The sequence below is a fragment of the Peromyscus maniculatus genome, chromosome 5 (assembly GCF_049852395.1).
Source record: "Peromyscus maniculatus bairdii isolate BWxNUB_F1_BW_parent chromosome 5, HU_Pman_BW_mat_3.1, whole genome shotgun sequence".
Classification (NCBI taxonomy): domain Eukaryota; kingdom Metazoa; phylum Chordata; class Mammalia; order Rodentia; family Cricetidae; genus Peromyscus; species Peromyscus maniculatus.
The window spans coordinates 17,262,363-17,282,782 of record NC_134856.1 but is presented as its reverse complement, the minus strand read 5'-3'; the positions used below and the strand labels follow the sequence as shown (position 1 = coordinate 17,282,782).

Below are 20,420 nucleotides of genomic sequence, written 5' to 3'. Positions count from 1 at the left end.
AAAAAAAAGAACGTACTATAGGCATGTGCACAGGTAAACACACACACACACACACACACACACACACACACACACACACACACACACACACACACACACACCCCTGAAGCAAAAGCCTGTGAAACAGGACTTCCTGCTCATTTCCAGTGATGTGACTTTTTGGTTGGTTGCTTGGTTGGTCTCACTGTGCAGCCTTGGTTGTCTTGGAGCTCCCTGTGTAGATCTGCCTGCCTCTGCCTCATCTCACAGACATCTTCCCGCCTCTGACTTCAGAGGAGGCTTGAGGTGAGTAAAATACGCAATATATAATTTTGGAAACAGGGCAGTGCGGCTCCAGACCTGCTCAGCCCTGATCTTTTCTGTCATCTTGGGGCCCTCAGCTCAAATGTCCTCAAAATGCCCTAAGCCCCTTCCTTTCCATCAACTTAGTATCTGTTCTTTCTTCTGCAGAACCACTCCCATCCAAAATCAATTGCTTGTTTGCATGCTTCTGGCTCCCTGCAACCTTTCACTGTGAGGACTGCAGTCTTATCTACCTTGGTCATAATTGCATCTTGGATAAATACAATGCTTAGTGTGTCATGCAATAAATACTTCTTGAATGGATCAATGACCACCAGGAAATAAACAGGACATTATAATCAAATATCAATTTTGCTAACCCTGTACATATTTTTCTTATAGCCACTGAGGCTTATACTTTGCATTCTTTATTACTTAGGAATGTCGGATAGCATGAGAAGAAAGTAACTAAGAGAGAAATCCTTCTTTAAGTAGTTGGATATCTAAGAAAGAGGTACCATTAATCAAGGAAATCTATTTTGACGGCTTCCAGTTACTTACCGCGGAACACATTTTAGTTTCTCTTTCGTTTCTTGAGGGCAAGGACAGCTTGTTGATCTCTCCTTAGCAACCAGAATACTGCCCAGAAGGTAGTGGGCGCTCAATCCCTAGAGACTGAAAGAACTAAGAAAGGAACCCAGCGAACATGTGAAAACGAAGTATGCTTGGCCAGCTGCAGTTCCTCCCCGAGGCAGGAGGGGGCGCCATGACTATCTCTGCCTGGCTGCCTGCTATTCTTGGCCCTTCCCGCTGAACGTCTAAGGCTAGGTCCCGGGAGGCGTTTGCTAAAATTAGCCAATAGAAAACTACTTTAGTTAAGAGGTCTGTCGAAAATACCCAATAAAGTCAGCGTTTCTAGAAAATGGGCGGTGTGAAGGGGAGGGGCTGAGGGGAGCGGTTAGAGGTGGGAGTTGGCGCTGCCGGCCGGGCGGGGACGGAGGGCTGCGATGCCGACCGGGCCGCGGCGGTGACCGGAGCTGCCGCCCGACATGAACTCGCTGGAACAGGCGGAAGGTAGAGTGTGTCGCCCGCCCGGTCCCGAGGCAGACGGGGCCGCGAGGGCAGCGTGACAGGGACCCGGGGCGCCCGGCCGCGGAGGGGTGTCGCGTTTTTCCCGCTCGAACTGGGGGCCCTTCTCATTGACGGGCGCTTGCGTTGTTGTACAGTGCGAATTCATTTTCTTTTTGTCTGACAACCCCGCGAGACGGAAACCCTAGTTTCTTCCTTGGCTTCCGGTAAATTGCCGGGGTTTCGAAGTGCTCTTGGCCTTCCAAAGTTCTTTTAAAAAACAAACAAACAAACAAAAAACAGCACTGTGGAATAACACCCCACTTCATTCAGAGGTACGCCCTGTCACGCAGCACAAGGCGGAGGTGCCCCCCGCTGCTGCCGGACGATCACCGGTAACCCATTCCGAGCAGGGGAGGGAGTGTCTGCACAGCCCGTTATCTGTCTACGGAAGTCCAGTAAGCCACACTACGTAGCCATCGGTTAATGATAAGAGCCAGAGCCTGAATCGGATAATTGCAGTCAAGTAGACATGCTTCGACAGAAAGTGCTTGGTTCCACAGAATTAGAGTTCGGCTGGATTTTGGTCCTTTTATTTGCAGCTCCCCCAATTCCAGCTTTTGGCTCTGGCTGGTCTTCCACATAACCGTTTTTCAGGCTTCTAAAGTAGAGCAACTGGTTTCCAGAAACTGGAATGAAAGAAAAGTGATGTTTTTGTTGTGTCCTTAAAACTGTCATCGTAAGCCAACAGTGCCTGACACGTGTGATTTGATGTGTAAGACCTGTAGCCGTTACCGAGCTAATATTTCATATTTTAATAAGTTCGAACTGGAAAGCATAGGTAGAGAACTGAACTCTCTTTGCCTAGATCTCAAGGCTTTCGAAAGAAGACTTACTGAGTATATTCATTGCTTGCAACCTGCCACGGGACGCTGGAGAAGTAAGTGGACGGATTTTTTCCTTTCTAAGGGAAAGTGAAGTGCAGCTGATAACTTGATTCCTAACTAGGAATGACTTCCTTTCATTTAATGCTTTCGACTAATAAAGGCTTGTTTTACTAAGTTATAAGATTTCTGTGTTTAGACAACTCTTAAATGTGTTACTTAACACTGTCAACAATGTGTTACAAGTAAGTGCTTACAAAAAGAAAATTATGGGCTGGCAAGATGGCTGGGGTGCATGCAGTAGACTTTAGGGCTTAGTTTCATCCTCAGAAGCCATTTACATGAGGAAGGAGAGGATGGACTCCACAGTGTTCTCTGACCTCCACATAGGTGCCGTGGCTTTCATGCCTATACATATCATGCACACTATAAATGATTTTTTAAAGAAAAATTATAACTGGCTACCCTAAGAGGACAGACTATTTTTTATGGTTGAATTTTTCTTTTTTTGGGGGGGGGGTATTTATTTATTATGTATATACACACCAGAAGAGGACACCAGATCTCATTACAGATGGTTGTGAGCCACCATGTGGTTGCTGGGAATTGAACTCAGGACCTCTGGAAGAGCATCAGTGCTCCTAACCTATGAGACACCTCTCCAGCTCCCCCCAACTCCTCCCCCCTTCCCTCTGTCCCCGTCCCCCATCCCGTTCCCCCGTGTCCCCCCCCCCCCCCTTCCCGGTTTTTTGAGATAGGGTTTCTCTGTATAACAGCCTGTCTGTCCTGGAACTTGCTTTGTAGATCAGGCAGGCCTGCCTTTGCCTCCGAGTGCTGGGATAAAAAGTATGTGCCACCACTGCCCAGCTGAATTTTTATTTTTCCAAGAAAATATATACATATTTTTCAATTTTTAAGTATATCAGTGTTTTGTCTGCATATACATATGTGCATGCCTGGTGCCTGCAGAGTCCAGAAGAGGGTACCATATACCCTGGAACTGGAGTTGCTAGTGATTGTAAGCCACTGTGTGGGTGCTGGGATTGAACCCAGGTTCTCGTGAGAACAGCAAGTGCTCTTAACTGCTGCGCTGTCTGTACAGCACCACTCCACACACACACACACAAAATCACATTTTATTTTCATTTTGTTTTATGTAGATAGATTCCCCCCCCCCCCCCCCCCAGTTCTCTCTGTAGCTTTGGAGCCTGTCCTGGAATGTATAGGTGTTTTGACTGCATGTCTGTCTGTGGACTACATGTGTATTAGTGCACAGAGACCAGAAAAGGGCAATAGATCCTCTAGGACTGGATTTACAGAGGGTTGTAAGTTGTCATGTGGGTGCTGGGAATTGAACCTAGGACCTCTGAAAGAACAGCCCGTGTTCTTAACTGCTGAGCCATCTCTCCAGCCCCAAGATACATGTTTTTTATTAAATGTTATAACTTTGATTAAAAACTCGCAATAAAAACTTTAGTAGCTTATGAGCTCCAGATTCAGTGAGATACTGTCTCATAAAATAAGTTATACATTGACTTCTGCCCCCCCCACATACATACATGAACATGTACACAGATACATAAGAGACTCCCCAAGCAAAACACAGTTTGCCTACCAGCTATTGAAATATAATTTTGTTAAGAAAAGTCATAGTTTGGAGCTGGAGAGGTGGCTTGGTGATTCGGAGTACATACTGATCTTGTAGAGGACACAAGTTCAGTTCCCAGCACTTAGGTCAGCCATCTGTAACTCCAGTCCAGGGCATCTGACACCCTCTTTGAGATTCTGCAGACAGGTGCACAAACCCATATGGACACACACACACACACACACACACACACACACACACAATTTAAAATAATAAATCTTTTTTGAAAAAAGAAAAATCATATTTTGACTTGAGGGGATGACTCAATGGTAGAGCATATGTGTAGCATATACGAAGCTCTTGCTTTAAAAAAATTATACCTATAGAAGTTAAAATAAAACATAGGGCTGGAGAGATGGCTCAGCGGAGGACCTGAGTTTGGTTCCCAGCAACCACATGGTGGCCTCTGTAGGTCCCGCATACATATACTATACATACATACAGAATTATATAGATATTTAAAAAACAAAGGTTATGACATTTCCTTTAGTTTATTTAAAAAAATATTACATTACATATATTTATTGTGAGCATGTGTGCATACGTGCAGTTTCACTAACATGCCAGAGCCCCCGTTGAGGTCAGAGGACAACTTGTGAGAGACAGTTCTCTCTATCCACCATGTGGGTCCTGGGAGTCGAATTCAGATTGTGAGGCTTGATGGCAAGCAATGTTATCAGATGAGCCATCTTGACCTCCTTAGTTGATTTTGTTTTGTTTTTCAAGACAGGGTTTCTCTATGTAATAATCCTGGCTGCCCTGGAACTCACTTTGTAGACCAGGCTGGTCTCGAACTCATAGAGATCCACCTGCCTCTGCCTCCCAAGCGCTGGGATTAAAGGTGTGTACCACAATTGCCTGGCCTCCTTAGTTGATTTTTGATACAGCATAGTGGTGTACTTTGGAGCCTGACCCAGAAAAGACTTTCACCTTACTACTGCCCATTCCTAACCAAGTGTGATTTGATAAGTTCTAGTTACCGCTCCAGGAAGGGGCAGAGTGGAAGATGTGGACAAATGAGAAGGCTCTGCTCATCTATATTAAGACGAGCTGTCTTTTCCTCCTCCCTCCACCCCTTGTCTTTTTGGCTGTGCGATCTCACTGTCCTGCTCAGACTGGCCTCCAGTTACTAGGCTCAAATGACCCTCCTACCTCTGCTTCCCCAGTTTTTGGGACCACAGATGTGTTATTGCCACTCAGCTTTGGACTAGTTAGAGGAAGCGGGACTCTTGAGATTCAGTTTCTGCCTAGAAGTACAATCAAGTGTTTTTGAGTGCTGGGACTCAGATCCCAGGCCTTACATTTGCTAGACATGCTCTCTATAGCTAGACCACATAGACAGCACAAAGACATGGGTTTTTTTATTTTTATTTTTTTGTTAAAACTTTTTAGGTTTTTATTATTTTATGTGTATGAGTATTTCACCTGCATATACATCTGTGTACCACATGTGTGCCTGGTACCTAAGGAAGTAGTGAGCTGCAGTGTGGGTGCTGGGAATTGAACCCAGTCCTTTATATTTTTTGAAGATTTAATTATTATTATTATTATTATTATTATTATTATTATTATTTTTTTTTTTTTGGTTTTTCGAGACAGGGTTTCTCTGTGTAGCTTTGCGCCTTTCCTGGAACTCACTTGGTAGCCCAGGTTGGCCTCGAACTCACAGAGATCCGCCTGCCTCTGCCTCCCAAGTGCTGGGATTAAAGGCGTGCGCCACCACCGCCCGGCTAATTATCTTAATGTGTATGAGCATTTTGCCTGCGCGCGCGCATGTGTGTGTGTGTGTGTGTGTGTGTGTGTGTGTGTGCACACCATGTGCATACCTAGTACCCAAGGAGGGCAGAAGAGGGTGCTGGGCCTCCTAGAATTGAGTTAAGGACAGTTTTGAGCCACCATGTCCTGAGAACTGAACGCCGCTCTTCTACAAGAGCAGCGTATGTGCTTTTATCTACTGAGCCATCCCAGCCCTGCACAGGCATATCTTATGTCAAGACTTGACTCAGGCTGCAGGACCAGAAGAGCACTACTGAAGCCAGGCTCAGGACTTTTTAAAAAAAATTATTTATTTATTTTTATTTTATGTGCATTGGTGTTTTGCCTGCATGTATGTCTATGTGAGGGTATCAGATTCCCTAGAACTGGAGTTACAGACAGTTATGAACTGCCATGTAGGTGCTGGGAATTGGACCTGGGTCCTCTGAAAGAGCAGTCAGTGCTCTTAACCACTGAGTCATCTCTCCAGCCCCAGGATTTATTTATTTTCTTATGATTTATTTTTTTTATTATGTATGCAGTGTTCTGCATGCTTGTGTGCCTGCACACCAGAAGAGGGCACTAAATCTCATTATAGATGGTTGCAAGCCACCATGTGTTTGCTGGGAATTGAACTCAGGACCCCTGGAAGATCTCTTAACCTCTGAGACATCTCTCTAGCCCCATAGGGGTCAGGACTTTTAAATGATTTTTATTAGTTGTCTTTATGAAGCTATAACCATATTCCATAAGTTTTGATTGGTTAGATTCATAAGTAGTGATTTTCTTGTTCTTGTTTATGAAGAAATTGCTCCCAAACCTTTGCTGGAAAACCTTTTAAAATGCCATATGGTGAACACACTGTACTTTCCATCTACTTCATAAAAGTGCCATCAGCTTGGTTAATGTACCGATCAAATAAAAACATATATATAAAATACATGAAATCCTTTCTAATATTGGGTTTTATGTCTTTGGTTTTTTTCAAGACAGGGTTTCTCTGTGTAGTTTTGGTGCCTGTCCTGGATTTTGCTCTGTAGATCAGGCTGGCCTTGAACTCACAGAGATCCACCTGGCTCTGCCTCCTGAGTGCTGGGATCAAAGGTGTGTGCCACCGCCACACAGCCGGTTTTACGTCATTTTTTATAAAAGTACCAGTGTAATAAATTTCTTTCTGGAAATACAGAATAAGGAATTGAGTTTAATTTGTTCTTAGCTCAGAAAATATTTTGATTCTATTACTAAATACCTAAAATGATTTTTTATTACCTCTGTCACTAGGAATTCCAGATGATTAGGATTTTATTATGTTTCTGTTTTCTGAAATTTGGTTTTCCCATTTGTAAATTTATCCATTGTGACTGGAATGAAAGAACTGTCTTCATTTCCAGAACATTAGCTAAGTCATGGTATCCTTTCATTCCTTTTCTTATTATTAATACCATCTGTTCTTCAATTTATACTCTATTTAGATTTTAAGAAGGGGAGGGTATCTAGCAAGTGGCTCAGCAGGTGAAGGTGATTGTCGTCAAGCCTGATGACTTGAATTCAGTGCCCAGGAGCCATCTGGTGTAGGGAGAGAACCAGCTCCCCATAGGTACCTCTGACCTCCACATGTGCACCATTGCGCACACACATATGCATACACATATGCAAAGTTAAACAAATGTAAAATTAAAAAACAAAAAAGCTTAGTGGGAAAAACTAAACCCTTTCCAGGTTCTTCTAACCCTGAAAATTTCTTTGAAGTCCCTTTTAAAAACCAGTACTGATTGGTCTGCTCCCTAATGACTTCAGTGACTCCAACAGTGACCTTTGTTTAACTCAGCGGCAGTGGTCACTGCAGAGCCCCAAGTTAGAACTCACAGGGCTGCAGTGTGGCTCAGAGAGGAGCCTTTGTTTGTGTGTTTACATTAGAAAATGGGCTTTTCTTTTTCCAGTTTGAGTTTACAGGCTCTGCAAAACCACAATGAAAGTCTATAGCATGGAGTCTTATGTTGAAATTTTGCATCTGACTTCTTGGTTTTAAGTTTTAGACTGCATTCTCATGAATTCTAACCAAGAAAGAGGAGGTTGCTCTCCTCCGTTCCTGGAGTTGAGAGTGTTGAGGAGAGCCCCTCAAGATGGCAAGCCTGACTCTTGAGCCTGGTCATTGCTGTGTCTGATCAAGTGTGGCGTCCTTTGCCTGTGGCTGGCAGGCACGGATGGAAGGGGTCTGGAGACGTGAGGGCTGAAGGGTGTGTTTGCCCACTAACTTTCTGTTTCTCTTTCCCCAGTGCTCCTTATAGTGGTGTCTGTCTGTACAGCCACTGGTGCCTGGAACTGGCTCATAGATCCTGAGACCCAAAAGGTAGGAATTTCATTTTAAAATCTTTAGCAGATTAAATACTGGGTCTACTGGGAGATACTGCTACTAATGACTTTAATCCTTATATTAGCAACATGCTCATATTTTTTTCTTTCGCTTAAGGAAAGCTCTAGCTGGTTGTTGTGGGTTGTTATTTTGAGATAGGGTTTCTCTGCATAGCCCTGGCTGTCCTAGAACTCACTCTGTAGACCACGCTGGTCTCAAACTCACAGAGATCCACCTGCCCTACCTTGCCTCCCAAGTGCTGGGATTAGACCAGGTGGCCAGAATCAGGAAGGAACCCATGTCACTGATTTCTAGGCCGTGTAGCTCAGTGAAGTTGATAGAATTGAGTTATAAATTGATCTCTAAGTGACCCGATCCTAGGAGTCACAATTAATTCCGTGTGTTTTCATTGTCATTGAAGAGAACACGTGCCCACTCCTTGAGTTAGCAAAGCTCTCCTTTCTCTGCATTCCTTTCTCTGCATTCGCCCTTCCACGTTTCTTTCCTGGAGTTTAATATCAGAACCCCAAGAGGTCTCCCACTGGGCCTGTGCAGGAGCTTCCCTCTACCAAATGCAATATCGGATTTCATAATGTTAGCTCTGGAAGGATTATTTGATGAAAGCTGATCAAATGTCTCTGAAGTTTCTACCTTTTTCTCCTAGTGCCTTAGTTTCAAGCTCAATCTTTTTTATTAGAAAATCTGTAGTCTTGGGTTTTTCTTTATTTTGTTTTTTGTTTGTTTGTTTCTTTTTTTTCCTTCAAGACAGGGTCTCACTTTGTAGCCCTGGCTGTCCTGGAACTTCCTGTATAGACCAAGCTAGCCTCAAGCTTACAGAGATCCACCTGCTTCTGCCTCTACCTCCCAAGTGTCGAGATTCTAGGCGCACACCACCACACCTGGCTTTAAGTTCAGTGTTACAGTTTTCAGAAATCATAAAAATAAAATAACCCCCCCCCCTCCTTTTTTTTTTTGCGAGATAATAGCCCTGGCTGTCCTGGAAGTCACTGTGTAGACCAGGCTGTCCTGGAACTTATATCGATCACCTTCCTCTACCTCCTGAGTGCTGGGATTAAAGGCATGTGCCACCATAGCCCAGCTTAGGCTGTCCCTTTTAAAGTTATAATTAAGTAGATTACATCTGTAGATTTATGTTCTACTTTTTAAATTATACAGAAGGGGAAGCCTATTAATAAGGCTTTTGTCATCAATGTAGTTGGCAATTCAGAGAGCCAGGAGGTTGTTAGATGGGAAAGGACAGGGAGCAGGGGAGGTTGGTGTTGGGTTTTGTTAATAGGGGTTTATGGCAGACAGGAAACTCTCCTGTGAGTTCATTTATAAAGTCTGATCTAAAGGCTGCACTTGGTACTCATCTGCAGGGGAGGGTGGAAGGAGGCTGGCAAGAAGATTAAAAATGTTGTATCTTGGGAAATGAGTCTACTTATAATTGAGAAAAATATAAGCTGATTTCAGCTAGTTGAGATCTTAATAAAACGAAGAATTAAATGTAATCAGAAATAGGCCCAAAACTATGTAGTTAATATAATTTTCTAAATTAGGTGAGAAGATAGCTGTTAGCCTTAGGGTTGGCTCTTTTTTCTTCAGTATTTAATAACCCCAAACCTGATGAGAGCTCTACCCGGCAACTGTGTCTGAAGCAGGAGGTACGGATATATAAAAGCCAGGGAGAGCCGGGCGGTGGTTGTGCACGACTTTAATCCCAGCACTCAGGAGGCAGCTAGGCAGATCTCTGTGAGTTCGAGGCCAGCCTGGGCTACAGAGCAAGATCCAGGACAGGTTTCAAAGCTACAAACTCCTAAAAGAAGAAGGAAGCTGCTGTTTGGATATCATCGGTTGTTGCCATGGAGGGAGGGAGGCTAACACAACTGACCTAATTAAAATCAAAACAAAACCAGGGTGGTGGTGCAGTCAGTCCTGTAGTCTTGCCATCAAGGGAGACTGAACCAGGAGGTTTGAGGGACTGGTGCCTGGGCTGCATGGTAAGACATCATTACTAAATAACACCAGAAAAATAACCAACAACTTTTAGAGTGTAAAATATCGGGACTGGAGAGGTGACTCAGTGGGTAAAGTGTCTGCTGTGTAAGCATGAGGATCTGAGTTGGTAACTCCGACAGTCATAAGCACCAGACCCAGCAGTCCAGTTCTGTGACGGGGGTGGGGGGGTGGGAGGGGGGGGGGTGAACGGGTAGCGACGGTAGAAGGATTCCAGAGCTTGCTGGTCAGTCAGTTCCGCCAATCAGTGAGCTCCAGGTTCAGTGCGAGACCTTGTCCTAGAAAGTAAGGTGGATGATAAGAGAGGAACAAGCAAATGCACGCATAGAGTATGCACACATTGCCAAATGAAATACAAAGTACTGTATGTGCTAACATTGTATAGACACAGCCTTCTGGTAGGAATCCAGCCTCAGATTTTCAGCCAGACATGTAGCACACACCTTTAATCCCAGCACTTGGGAGGCAGAGGCAGTAGGGTCTCTTGAGTTTGAGCCCAGCCTGGTCTACAGAGCAAGTTCTGGGATAGCCAAGGATACATAGAAAATCCTGCCTCCAAAAACAAACAAAAACCCCTCAATATTTCCTTAAATTACATAGTGTGTGTGTGTGTGTGTGTGTGTGTGTGTGTGTGTGTGTGTGTGTGTGTGTGTGTGTTTGCCACTCTTGTGGAGGTCCGAAGACACTTTGGTGGAATTGGCTTTCTTCTTCCACCATGTGGGTCCTGGGGATTAAACTCAGGTTATCAGGCTTGGTGGCAAATACCTTTACCTATCAATAATCCTGCTGGCCAGTAAACCTCAGAGGTTGTAAAAAGGCAGTTCTTCAGAGGCAGCCTTAGTGGCTTATGCCTGTGTTGCCCTACGTGGGAGGCTAAAGCACAGGGATGGCTGTGAGTTCTAGGCTGCCATGGTTACTATGGAGGTACCAGGTCAGCAGGGGCTCCATAGCAAGGCCCTGTCTCACTAAACAGAAGGAAAAGGAAGTCCTCTGGAGCAGTAATTTGTCTTCGGCATCACCTAAGCCTTGATCTTCATTTGGCTGTGTTGACTCATATACCTAGTATATTTCTTTGTCTTATATGTGTGTTTAGCTCTCTGTCTTAAACCCTGAGAATCTCCTGTGCTGCCTTTGAGGGTTTCTTCTCTGTTCTTACCAGTCCATTTACTTTGTTGTGTTAGACACTCCACATAGTTATCTTTTCACTTCTTATGTTTCAGTTTCCAAGCCCTCTGCCTTTTGTGCCCTCTCTTGTTCCACACGTGGATTCTGCACTCCTCTTCCTCTACATAGCCTTAGAATTGTGTGTTTTCAACTTTTCTATGGTCTTTTCATTATGCCCGGATCTGAATGAAGCTCTTTGGTGCATGCTCTCTCTCTCTCTAGTTATTTACAGATTCCTACTAACCAGTTTTCCCTGCTTCAGTGTCCTGTGACCACTGAAGTGTTAGTAGCTTCAAAAACAACTTTTAAAAATTTCATATTTTTCTATTTCATTATTTTTCAAGTAGCTTCAAAACAGCTTTATGTAAAAAAATTCAAATAAACTTCATTTATTTCAAGCAAAGTCGATGGAGGAGCTGTAGAAACTAAGCTAATAGGGAAGGTGACGTATGTGTGGAGTGTGGGGCAGAAGATGAAGATTAATCTGGGACCTGGTTATGAATGACAGAGCTGGCCCAGCTCTCTTAAGGTAGCTTTTAATTTTTCGAGACAGTCTCACTATGCAGCTATTCCAGAACTCCCTATGTAGATCAGGCTGGCCCTGAACTCACAGAGATCTACTTGCCTCTACCTCCTGAGTGTTGAAATTAAAGGTGTGTACCACCACCACCACCACCACCACCACCACCACCCCCAGCCGTGAGGAAGCCTTTTGACAGAGAGGTAATTAAATCAAATTCAGTCTGTTTTCACCTTTAGTCCCAGCACTCGGGAGGCAGAGGCGGGCAGATCTTTGAGTTTGAGGTTAGCCTGGTCAACAGAGTGAGTTCCAGGACAGCCAGGACTAAGCAGAGAAACCCTATGGAATGGGTCGGGGTGGGGGATGGGAGGGTGGGGGGAGTGAGAGACGGGGAGAGGGGAGAAAGAGACTAAAGGTCTCATCTTCAGTCATTGAACAGAAAGAGCAGGGCTTTTGGTGGGGTGGTTTTCTGATTATAGGAATGAATTTGAAAGGGTGTAGTGTTTGGCATGGATGACATACACTCTGTTATCTTGCCGTGCAAAGAAGATAAAGCCCGTGCTTTATTTTCACGGCACTGCAATAAAGAGAACTAGAGTGGTTGGAAGTCTTCACATCCTGGTAGTTTAGATGGTAAACATTACACATTTCTATGTAGGGTCCTAAGATTTTTACGTCTCACACTTTTCTTTTACAGGTGTCCTTCTTCACGTCATTGTGGAATCATCCATTTTTCACAATTAGCTGTATAACTCTAATAGGCTTGTTCTTTGCTGGCATACACAAAAGAGTAGTCGCGCCATCAATGTATCCTTTACCAGGAGTTGAATTTTCTTCTCTGAACTAAGCTGAAGAACTTCTTATCTAAGTGGCTGTTAGAAGCTGTGTTAATCACATTCCACCCCAGTGACAAAATACCTGGGCAGATTTGTGTTGGCTCCTGATTTGAGAGGTTCCAGTCCAGGACTGACTGAAAACTCCGTTGTGTTTTAGCTGTGGTAAGGCAGACATCATGGCCAGGAGTGTGGGGTAAAACAACCCCATAGTGGCAGGAAACAGAGTGAAGGGTTCAGTAACAAAATATGCCTTTCAAAGTCACCCCCTCGTTGACCTGCATCCTCTGACTAGGCCCCACCCCCTTAGCAATGACTGCATCAGCGGATTTATCTATTGATGAAGTTTGTCCCTTGGCTGCTCTCCATGCCAATGCCTGGGGACCAAGCCTTTGGCACATGAGCCTTTGGGGTAACCTTTCCTGTCGGAACCATAACAGAAGCTTGCTTCACACTGGCGGTTTTCCTTTGACCACATTGATTCAGCATAGCTGCTCGGTGTCGAACGGTATTGTCAGAATACAATATGTCTTGTGATGATGTAAGTATTTTTTCATTAGAATATACCCCTAGCCAGGTATGATTGTTGACATCTATAATCTCTGCCCCTGGGAGGCAAGAGGATTACTTCAAGTTCAAGGCCACTCTGATCTACATAGTGAGACCCTGGTTCAAAATAACAGAAATGCAGAAAAGGAGTACTGACGTGTTTCGTTTTAGGAAAACAGACCTTTGGGTCATGTGGGTCAGGCATGGTGGCATACACTTGTAATCTCCCTACATGGAACTGAGGCCAGAGAGTCAAGAGTGTGAAGCCAAGGTTGGGGTGTAGCTCAGTGCTTGTTTAACGTGGGAAGCCTTGGTTTGATCTCTAACACCACATGAAACCAGGCATAATGGTAGACACCTGTAATCCCAGCACGTGGGAGGTAGAAACAGGAAGATCAGAGTTCAAGGCTCTCCTTAGCTATATACAAATTTGAGGCTAGTCTGTAGATAAAAATGCTGTCCTTAAAACAAAAAACAAACAAGCAAACCAAAAAGAAGCAGTAAAAGAGTTAAGGCCAGCCTGAACTCCATAGCAGAACCTTAGCTGAACAAAACAAGATTATACCTGAAATCTTCAGTCAGGCTTGTTGGCACACACCTTTAGCCCTAGCACTCGGGAGGCAGAGACAAGCCTGTTTTATATAGCAAGTTCCAGACCAGCCAGGGCTAGTCAGTGGTGCCAAACAAATTGGTAGGGTTGACAGTTGAATCTTTTATATTTTTAGTATTTTTTAAAATTTTGAGACAGGGTTTTGGTTTGTAGCCTAGGCAGACCTGGAATTTACTATGTCATCCAAGTTGGTCTCAAATCTTCATTTCTCATGCCTTAGCCTCCTGATTGTTGGTGTTACTGGTATGCACCACCACCATGCCCATCTCATTTTGATCTTTCTTAATGATAGAATCATGATGTACCTTAAAATTCAGTAAAATTTTAAAATACGGTAGTCATTAATGAACCAAAGTGGCAAGAAATGTCTTTATAAAATGTTATTTATCTTGTGGTATTCTGTATGTTGTCATTTGTAAAATAAAAATATCTTAACTATAGGTAAACAACCTGTATGTGGGTTTTATGGGTGGGGTTGTCAGTTTGTTTGAGACAGGGTTTCTCTATGTTGTCCTAGCTGTCCTGGAGCTCACTATGTAGACCACACCGCTCTTGAACTCACAGAGATCCTCCTGCCTCTGCCTAGTGAGTGATGGGGTTAAAGGTGTGCATTACTATTCTGCTCTTATAAAGGACCCAAGTTTATTTCTCAGCACCCATGTCACATGTGTGCCTGTAACAGCAACTTCAGGGCATCTAACACCCTCTTCTGGGTTTCACAAGCACCTGCACTCACATGTGCACATTCACACACACATTATTTTCAAAAAATAAATCTAAGAGCTTGGCATAGTATGTTCTTCTTTAATTCCAGCACTCAGGAGGCAGAGGCAGGAGGATCTCTGTGAGTTTGAGGCCATTTTGGTATGCATAGTGAGCTCCAAGATTGCCAGAACTACATAGAAAAACCTTGTCTCAAAAAACAAAACAAAATACAAAAGTAAAAAAAGTCAGGTATGGTGCATGTCTTTAATCCCTGGAGGCAGAGGCAGATGGATCTTGTGAGGGCACCATCTATTTCCATGCAGGTAAAACATTCATATACATAAAATAAAATGAACCTGATCTTTAAAATTATACCTCATTAAAATAGTGGAAAACTGGTATGAAAGATATGCTAAAAAGCCAGGGATGGCCACACAACTGCCTGTAACCTCAGCACTGCAGTTGGTTGAGACAGGAGCATTGCCAGGGGTGCCACCTCCAAGTTTAGTGAGAGACCCTGTCTCGGGAGAGGAAAGTAGAGAATGACGCCACAGAATACCTGCAGTGGTCCTCTGAACTTTGAAGAAGTTCCGCATGTGCATACACACCATGAGTGCATAACCATACACACATAAGAGTATTTTAAAATAGCAAGAAGTTAGCAAAAACTAAATGACCTCAAGTGAAAGTTGAAAAAGCAACCAGCATCTAAGTGACATGTTTGATCTGAAGAAAAATATAAATTAAAATTGTCCAAAAAAAAAAAATACAAAAAAAAAAAAAAAAAAATACACTCGGGAGGCAGAGCCAGGCGGATCTCTGTGAGTTCGAGGCCAGCCTGGGCTACCAAGTGAGCTCCAGGAAAGGCGCAAAGTTACACAGAGAAACCCTGTCTCAAAAACCAAAAAAAAAAAAAAAAAAAAAAAAAAAAAAAAAAAATTGTCTAAATTCTCACCAACTAAAGATGATCGTGTCTTGCACTTTGTTGTATAGTCTTATTAGCGTCTAGTTAAGGAACATGTTGCCCCAACACAGGAATTTAAGAGCCCCTAATTATTGGCCATTAACCATGTGCAACGTCCCAGACTTATTTCCCTACCCAAATTATCGTAGTTGTCTAATTGCATACTGGTTGCATTGTAATTTAGCCTCCTGTTTACCATCCAGTTGTTTCTCCATCTTTCATACTGTGTGTGTGCTTTGTTTCCCACTAGAATTAAATGCACTGTGGCAGAAGCTGCTTTGTGTGGTTTATTACTAAATATTTAGCATGTCATGCGGTACCTGGCACATAGTAGGCACGCAAAGAATACTGAATAGATGTGTTAGTAATGTCACACATCTGTGTAAACCCTTCAACTAGAATCTAGTTTGTTCAGATAAACCCTTAGAAGAATTTGGATTTTATGGTATGACTTTATTGTTGCTGTTATAACTTATTTTTTATATACTTGGCTTAACTCTACAAAAACATTTCTTAGAATATTCTGGCCACCAACAGTATGTGAGTATTCATTCCTGACTGTTGGTTTACTTCTTTTAAAAAAAGATTTATTTTATTTTTTTGTGTACAGGTATTTTGCTTCCATATGTCTGTACACCATGTTTATACTTGGTGCCTGTGGAGACCATAAGAGGATGTCCGATCCCCTGGAACTAGAGTTATAGATGTTTATGAGCCACCATGTACCAATGTTGGCTGGGTATTTTTGTTTGTTTGTTTTGTTTGTTTTGCCTTTTGAGACAGAGTTTTTCTGTGTAACAGTTCTGGCTGTCCTCAAACTTACTGAGATCCTCAAACCCACTGAGATCCACCTGCTTCTTCCTCCTAAGTGCAGGGATTAAAGGTGTGCCCCACCACACCGGTCAGCCTTGTTGACTCATAACTGCTGAGCCATCTCTTCAGCCCCTTAGTTTACTTTTTAGCTTAAGGAAATGAAAACTTTATGTAGAAAGAAGCATTTTGTCCAAATAATTTTATGTTTATAAATATAGTTTAATAAGAAACATAAATCTGAACACTTGGGAGGCAAAGCCAAGTGGATCTCTCTGAGTTCAAGGCCAATCTGGTCTACATAGTGAGTTCCAGGTCAGCTAAGGCTATTATATAGTGAAACCCTGTCTCAAAATTCAGACAACAAAAATACACCAAAGCTATCCTAAAACTCACTCTGTAGACCAGGCTGGCCTCAAACTCATAGAGATCCTCCTGCCTCTGCCTCCCAAGTACTGGGGTTAAAGTTGTGCACCACTACCACTGGCCGAAAGCTCCAATCTTTATCCAGTGTATTTTTTCTTTTTAACCACCCTCCCTTTTGGTATTTTCTGTGACATTCCATGTGTCTTAGAGAACATCTCAATTTAAACTAGTCCCATTTCAAGTACTTAGCTGCATACAGTTAATGGCAACCTAACTGGGCTGTGCCACCTTAAAACATTAAACAATCAAAACATCAGGATAAAAGTATGGATATTTCTGGGTATGGTGGCATAACCCTTAATCCCAGCACTTGAGAGGCAGGAGGATATCGGAGGACAACTCAGGAGTCATTTGTCTCCTTGCACATTGGGTCCTGGGGACTGAACTGAAGTTGTCACCTGTCAGCAAGAGCCTTTACCCATTGAGCCACCTCACTGGCTCCATCAATACCCTTTAAAAGAAAATTTTTACATTTTTTGGTTGATTTTGTGTGTGTGTATGTATGTATGTATGTATGTGTGTGTGTGCACATGGACACCCAAGTATGCATACACTATATGCCACAATGCCAATGGGAAAGAGAAAGACTTGGATAGTTCTTTGCTTCTGCCATATTGGTTCTAGGAGCTGAACTCAGGTTATCAAGCTTGGCAGCAAGTGCCTTAACCTGCTAAACTAGGGTCCTCAAATGCCCTTTAAAGTTTGTAAGTAACTGTCGGTGTTTTGAATAGAACTGTGAATTGAATTTTTTTTTCTTTTTTTACAGACAGGAAAGCTAATTTTGAAACCTAGACCTCACGTTCAATGACAAACTGCACTATTGTTAGGGAACCTAAACCAGTCTGTCTTCAAATAAGAGATACAGCAAAAGGCCCTAAAGGATTCCTTGTGGAGCTGGCTGTGTGACGGTTTAGCAGCAGCTGACAAGCAGCGTGCACTGCTTGCCCGGAGTATCTCGATGATGACGGCGGCGGCGGCGGCGGCGGCGCTGTCAGTGCTTCAGTACCCTTGATTACCTGTGTTCAGTATTAGTGTCACTTTAGAACTTCAGCTCCTGCGAAGAATGTTGCAGGTGAAGTTTGTGTGTATGTTACTAAGTTAAACTTAGAAACCAAACCTCATTCAGTTTTTATAATGTATTTTTGCAGACTACTGTAAATAGCAAATCAATGCCAATGTTAAACCAAGAGGAAAATGTTTGGACTTTGTTCTCCTGCACCAGTATTTCAGGAACCATCTGCTTGGCATCTCCACAGCTCCTTAACACTGGCTACTATGTGTGCCTGCATTCTCAGCGCCTCTTCCCATTGTGCTGCAGGAAAAGCATCAGACTCCACTTAGACTGAGGAAAGCTCATCTCCATTATGTTGAAAATTTATACATGTTTCCACAATTTTTGTTAAGCCCAATACTGGATTCTGGCAACTATTGTTATATTTTTCAGTAAATTGTTTTCATTTAATACTAAATTACTTTTTTAAAAAGAATTTTAAAAAACACCCCAAAGTCTTCTGAATGTACAAGTTAAATTATGTATTGTCTGGGAATTTGACAGTCCTTATTTTAGGTGACTGGATTTTATGCTGTGGTAGACGTGTTGAACTAGTGCTGTCCTGTGTAGCTGATGGGCTCAATCTATCGCCAATAACACAGGAACCACACGGCAAACCAGAACCTGCGGTTCTCACTGCTGGAGAGTGTTGATGACATACTGTGTATGTGCAACAGCCACGTGTAGTACAGTAGCCCTCGAAATGAAACTATTGGGATTGCTGTAAATACTTAAAGTACTAGAGGTGCCTTTTACCTGTTTATTAGATTTTGAAAAGGTTAAATTATTTCATGAGCAATATTTTAAATTTCATCTAATATGAAACTAAATTTGAATAATAGGACAAAAACATTTAATAAAGCTGCCATTTAACTAACATGTATTCATCTTGACTTCCTGTGTATAAAATTGTATTCTTTGAATTGCAGCAATAAACCCTCTGCTTCTAAGAACTCAAAGAGGGTATTCTATATGTTCTGCATTGTTTTATTTTCTGTAAATTTTGTAGGTAAATATGTGCATAAAAATAAATACTTTTTATATAATTAGTGATTAGAGTTTTTCTTTGGTTTATTGTGTCTGCAGCTGGAAAAAATGTAAACATATTCTGTGTATGAGAAACAAGCTAATTCCAAATTAGAAATTTTACTTAATTTTTTTTTTTTTACGTGTATGAGTGTTCTGCTTTCATGTATGTCTGTGTACCACTTCATGCCTGCTGCCTGTGCAAGTAAGAAAAGGGCTTCAGATCCAGTGTTTGTATCTGGTGCCCACAGAAACCAAAGAGGGTGTCAGGTCCGCTGGGACTGGAGTTACATGTGGTTGTGAGCCACCATGTAGGTGGTGGGAATTGAATCTGTGTCCTCTGCAAGAGTGATGAACCATCTCTCCAGCCTCAGGATAATTAACCCCTCCCAGATTTTCAAGACAGGGCCCCACTATGTAGCCCTGGCTGTCCTGGAACTCAATTCTGTAGACCAGGCTGGCCTTGAACTCACAGAGATCCACCTGCCTCTGTCTCCTGAGTGCTGGGATTAAAGACTGTGCCACTACTCCCTGGGCCAGGATAATTATTATTTTCTCCCCTCTCCCTATTTTGTTTTCTTTTTCAGGATGGTTTCTCTGTGTTGCCTTGGCTGCTCTGGAACTAGCTCTGTACCAGGCTGGCCTGGAACTCACAGAGATCTGCCTTCCTCTGTCTCCTGAGTGCTGATTAAAGGTGTGCACCACCACTGGCAACAGTACCTTTGTTAAAGGCTGCTGGAGCTACCGTGCTCTGGAAGCCCCCTATCAGGACCAGGGTATAGCTGCTATTTCTAGCTCCCTGGGCAGTGCCTAACATAGCAAACAAGCACTTTTATGTGAGCAGGAAGACTTGCTCATGAATGAGTGACGTGAAATTGAATGGACTGTTGGACAGCAAGTATTTCAGAGCCGTCAGCATTTATATAATCACCACACCTGCCTGAGCAAAGTCTGAGAATAAAGTCTGGCTAATCCCAGACTTCACTTGGAAGGCATTCAATATTCAACTTTCCCTTTGAAAGTAATTATCTCTTGAAATAATAAAAATGGCTCTCACTCCTTTGAAATTTCAAATACTGTCTTTGTAAACAGAGAAACCTCTCCTTGATCATACAATCTTAGTGGCGAATTTGGAACCAGAGGACTGCCTAGCTGACTACTGGCATTGAAGGTCTTTGATAATTACCTAATCACGTAATGTAGGGCAACATGAGCCAGAGGGCAATAGCAGGTAGGGAGAGCAGATCTCTAGAGACTTCAGCAGATTGCTGCACTGCTAATACAGGCTACCAATGCATCTTCCCTGCAGGGAGCTCCCTGACTGGTAGGGTCAGCATGCAGAAACACCTTTTCTGTATAGACTTTTTGGAAACTGGTGCTGGAACCCAGGGCCTTGCACTTGCTAGGCAATCACTCTAACACCAGTGCTCATCCCCAGCCCCCATGTGCACACATTTGCTGACAGTTTTGGATGATTCAGAAATGTACCAGCACACAAAATATATGGAGGGCCCATGGTAATGTGTCTGCTGGGACAGTAGGGAGAGTGAGGATAATAGATCAGGCTCCATAAATTGGCCATTTTTTAGATATATCCTATCTCTCCAGAATACATCCCTACCCTTAAGAAAACAACAAAAGTGGGCTGGAGAGATGGCTCAGCGGTTAAGAGCACTGGTTGCTCTTCCAGAGGTCCTGAGTTCAATTCCCAGCAACCACATGGTGGCTCACAACCATCTGAAATGAGATTTGGTGC

General features: G+C 43.0%; 2 protein-coding genes across 3 annotated transcripts in view; one reads left to right on the top strand and one right to left on the bottom strand.

The window, feature by feature from the left end:
- The window catches only part of LOC107402604 (nuclear receptor coactivator 5-like), an 86,047-nt gene extending 85,104 nt beyond the window's left edge, over window positions 1–943 (bottom strand). The window contains exon 1 of one of the 2 annotated variants that reach the window (XM_076571760.1): window positions 844–943. The gene's annotated coding sequence lies outside the window, so the exon portion shown is untranslated. The remainder of the gene's footprint in view (window positions 1–843) is intronic. The other variant, XM_076571764.1, reaches the window with a different exon arrangement.
- On the top strand, window positions 928–18,687 carry Cnep1r1 (CTD nuclear envelope phosphatase 1 regulatory subunit 1). Its single transcript, XM_006971766.4, has 6 exons — window positions 928–1,356; window positions 2,219–2,290; window positions 7,914–7,987; window positions 12,388–12,497; window positions 13,010–13,064; window positions 17,354–18,687. Exons 1-6 carry the CDS (start codon window positions 1,332–1,334, stop codon window positions 17,393–17,395), a joined length of 378 nt encoding a protein of 125 aa, XP_006971828.1. The 5' UTR covers window positions 928–1,331; the 3' UTR covers window positions 17,396–18,687.
- Window positions 18,688–20,420: the final 1,733 nt, after the last annotated feature.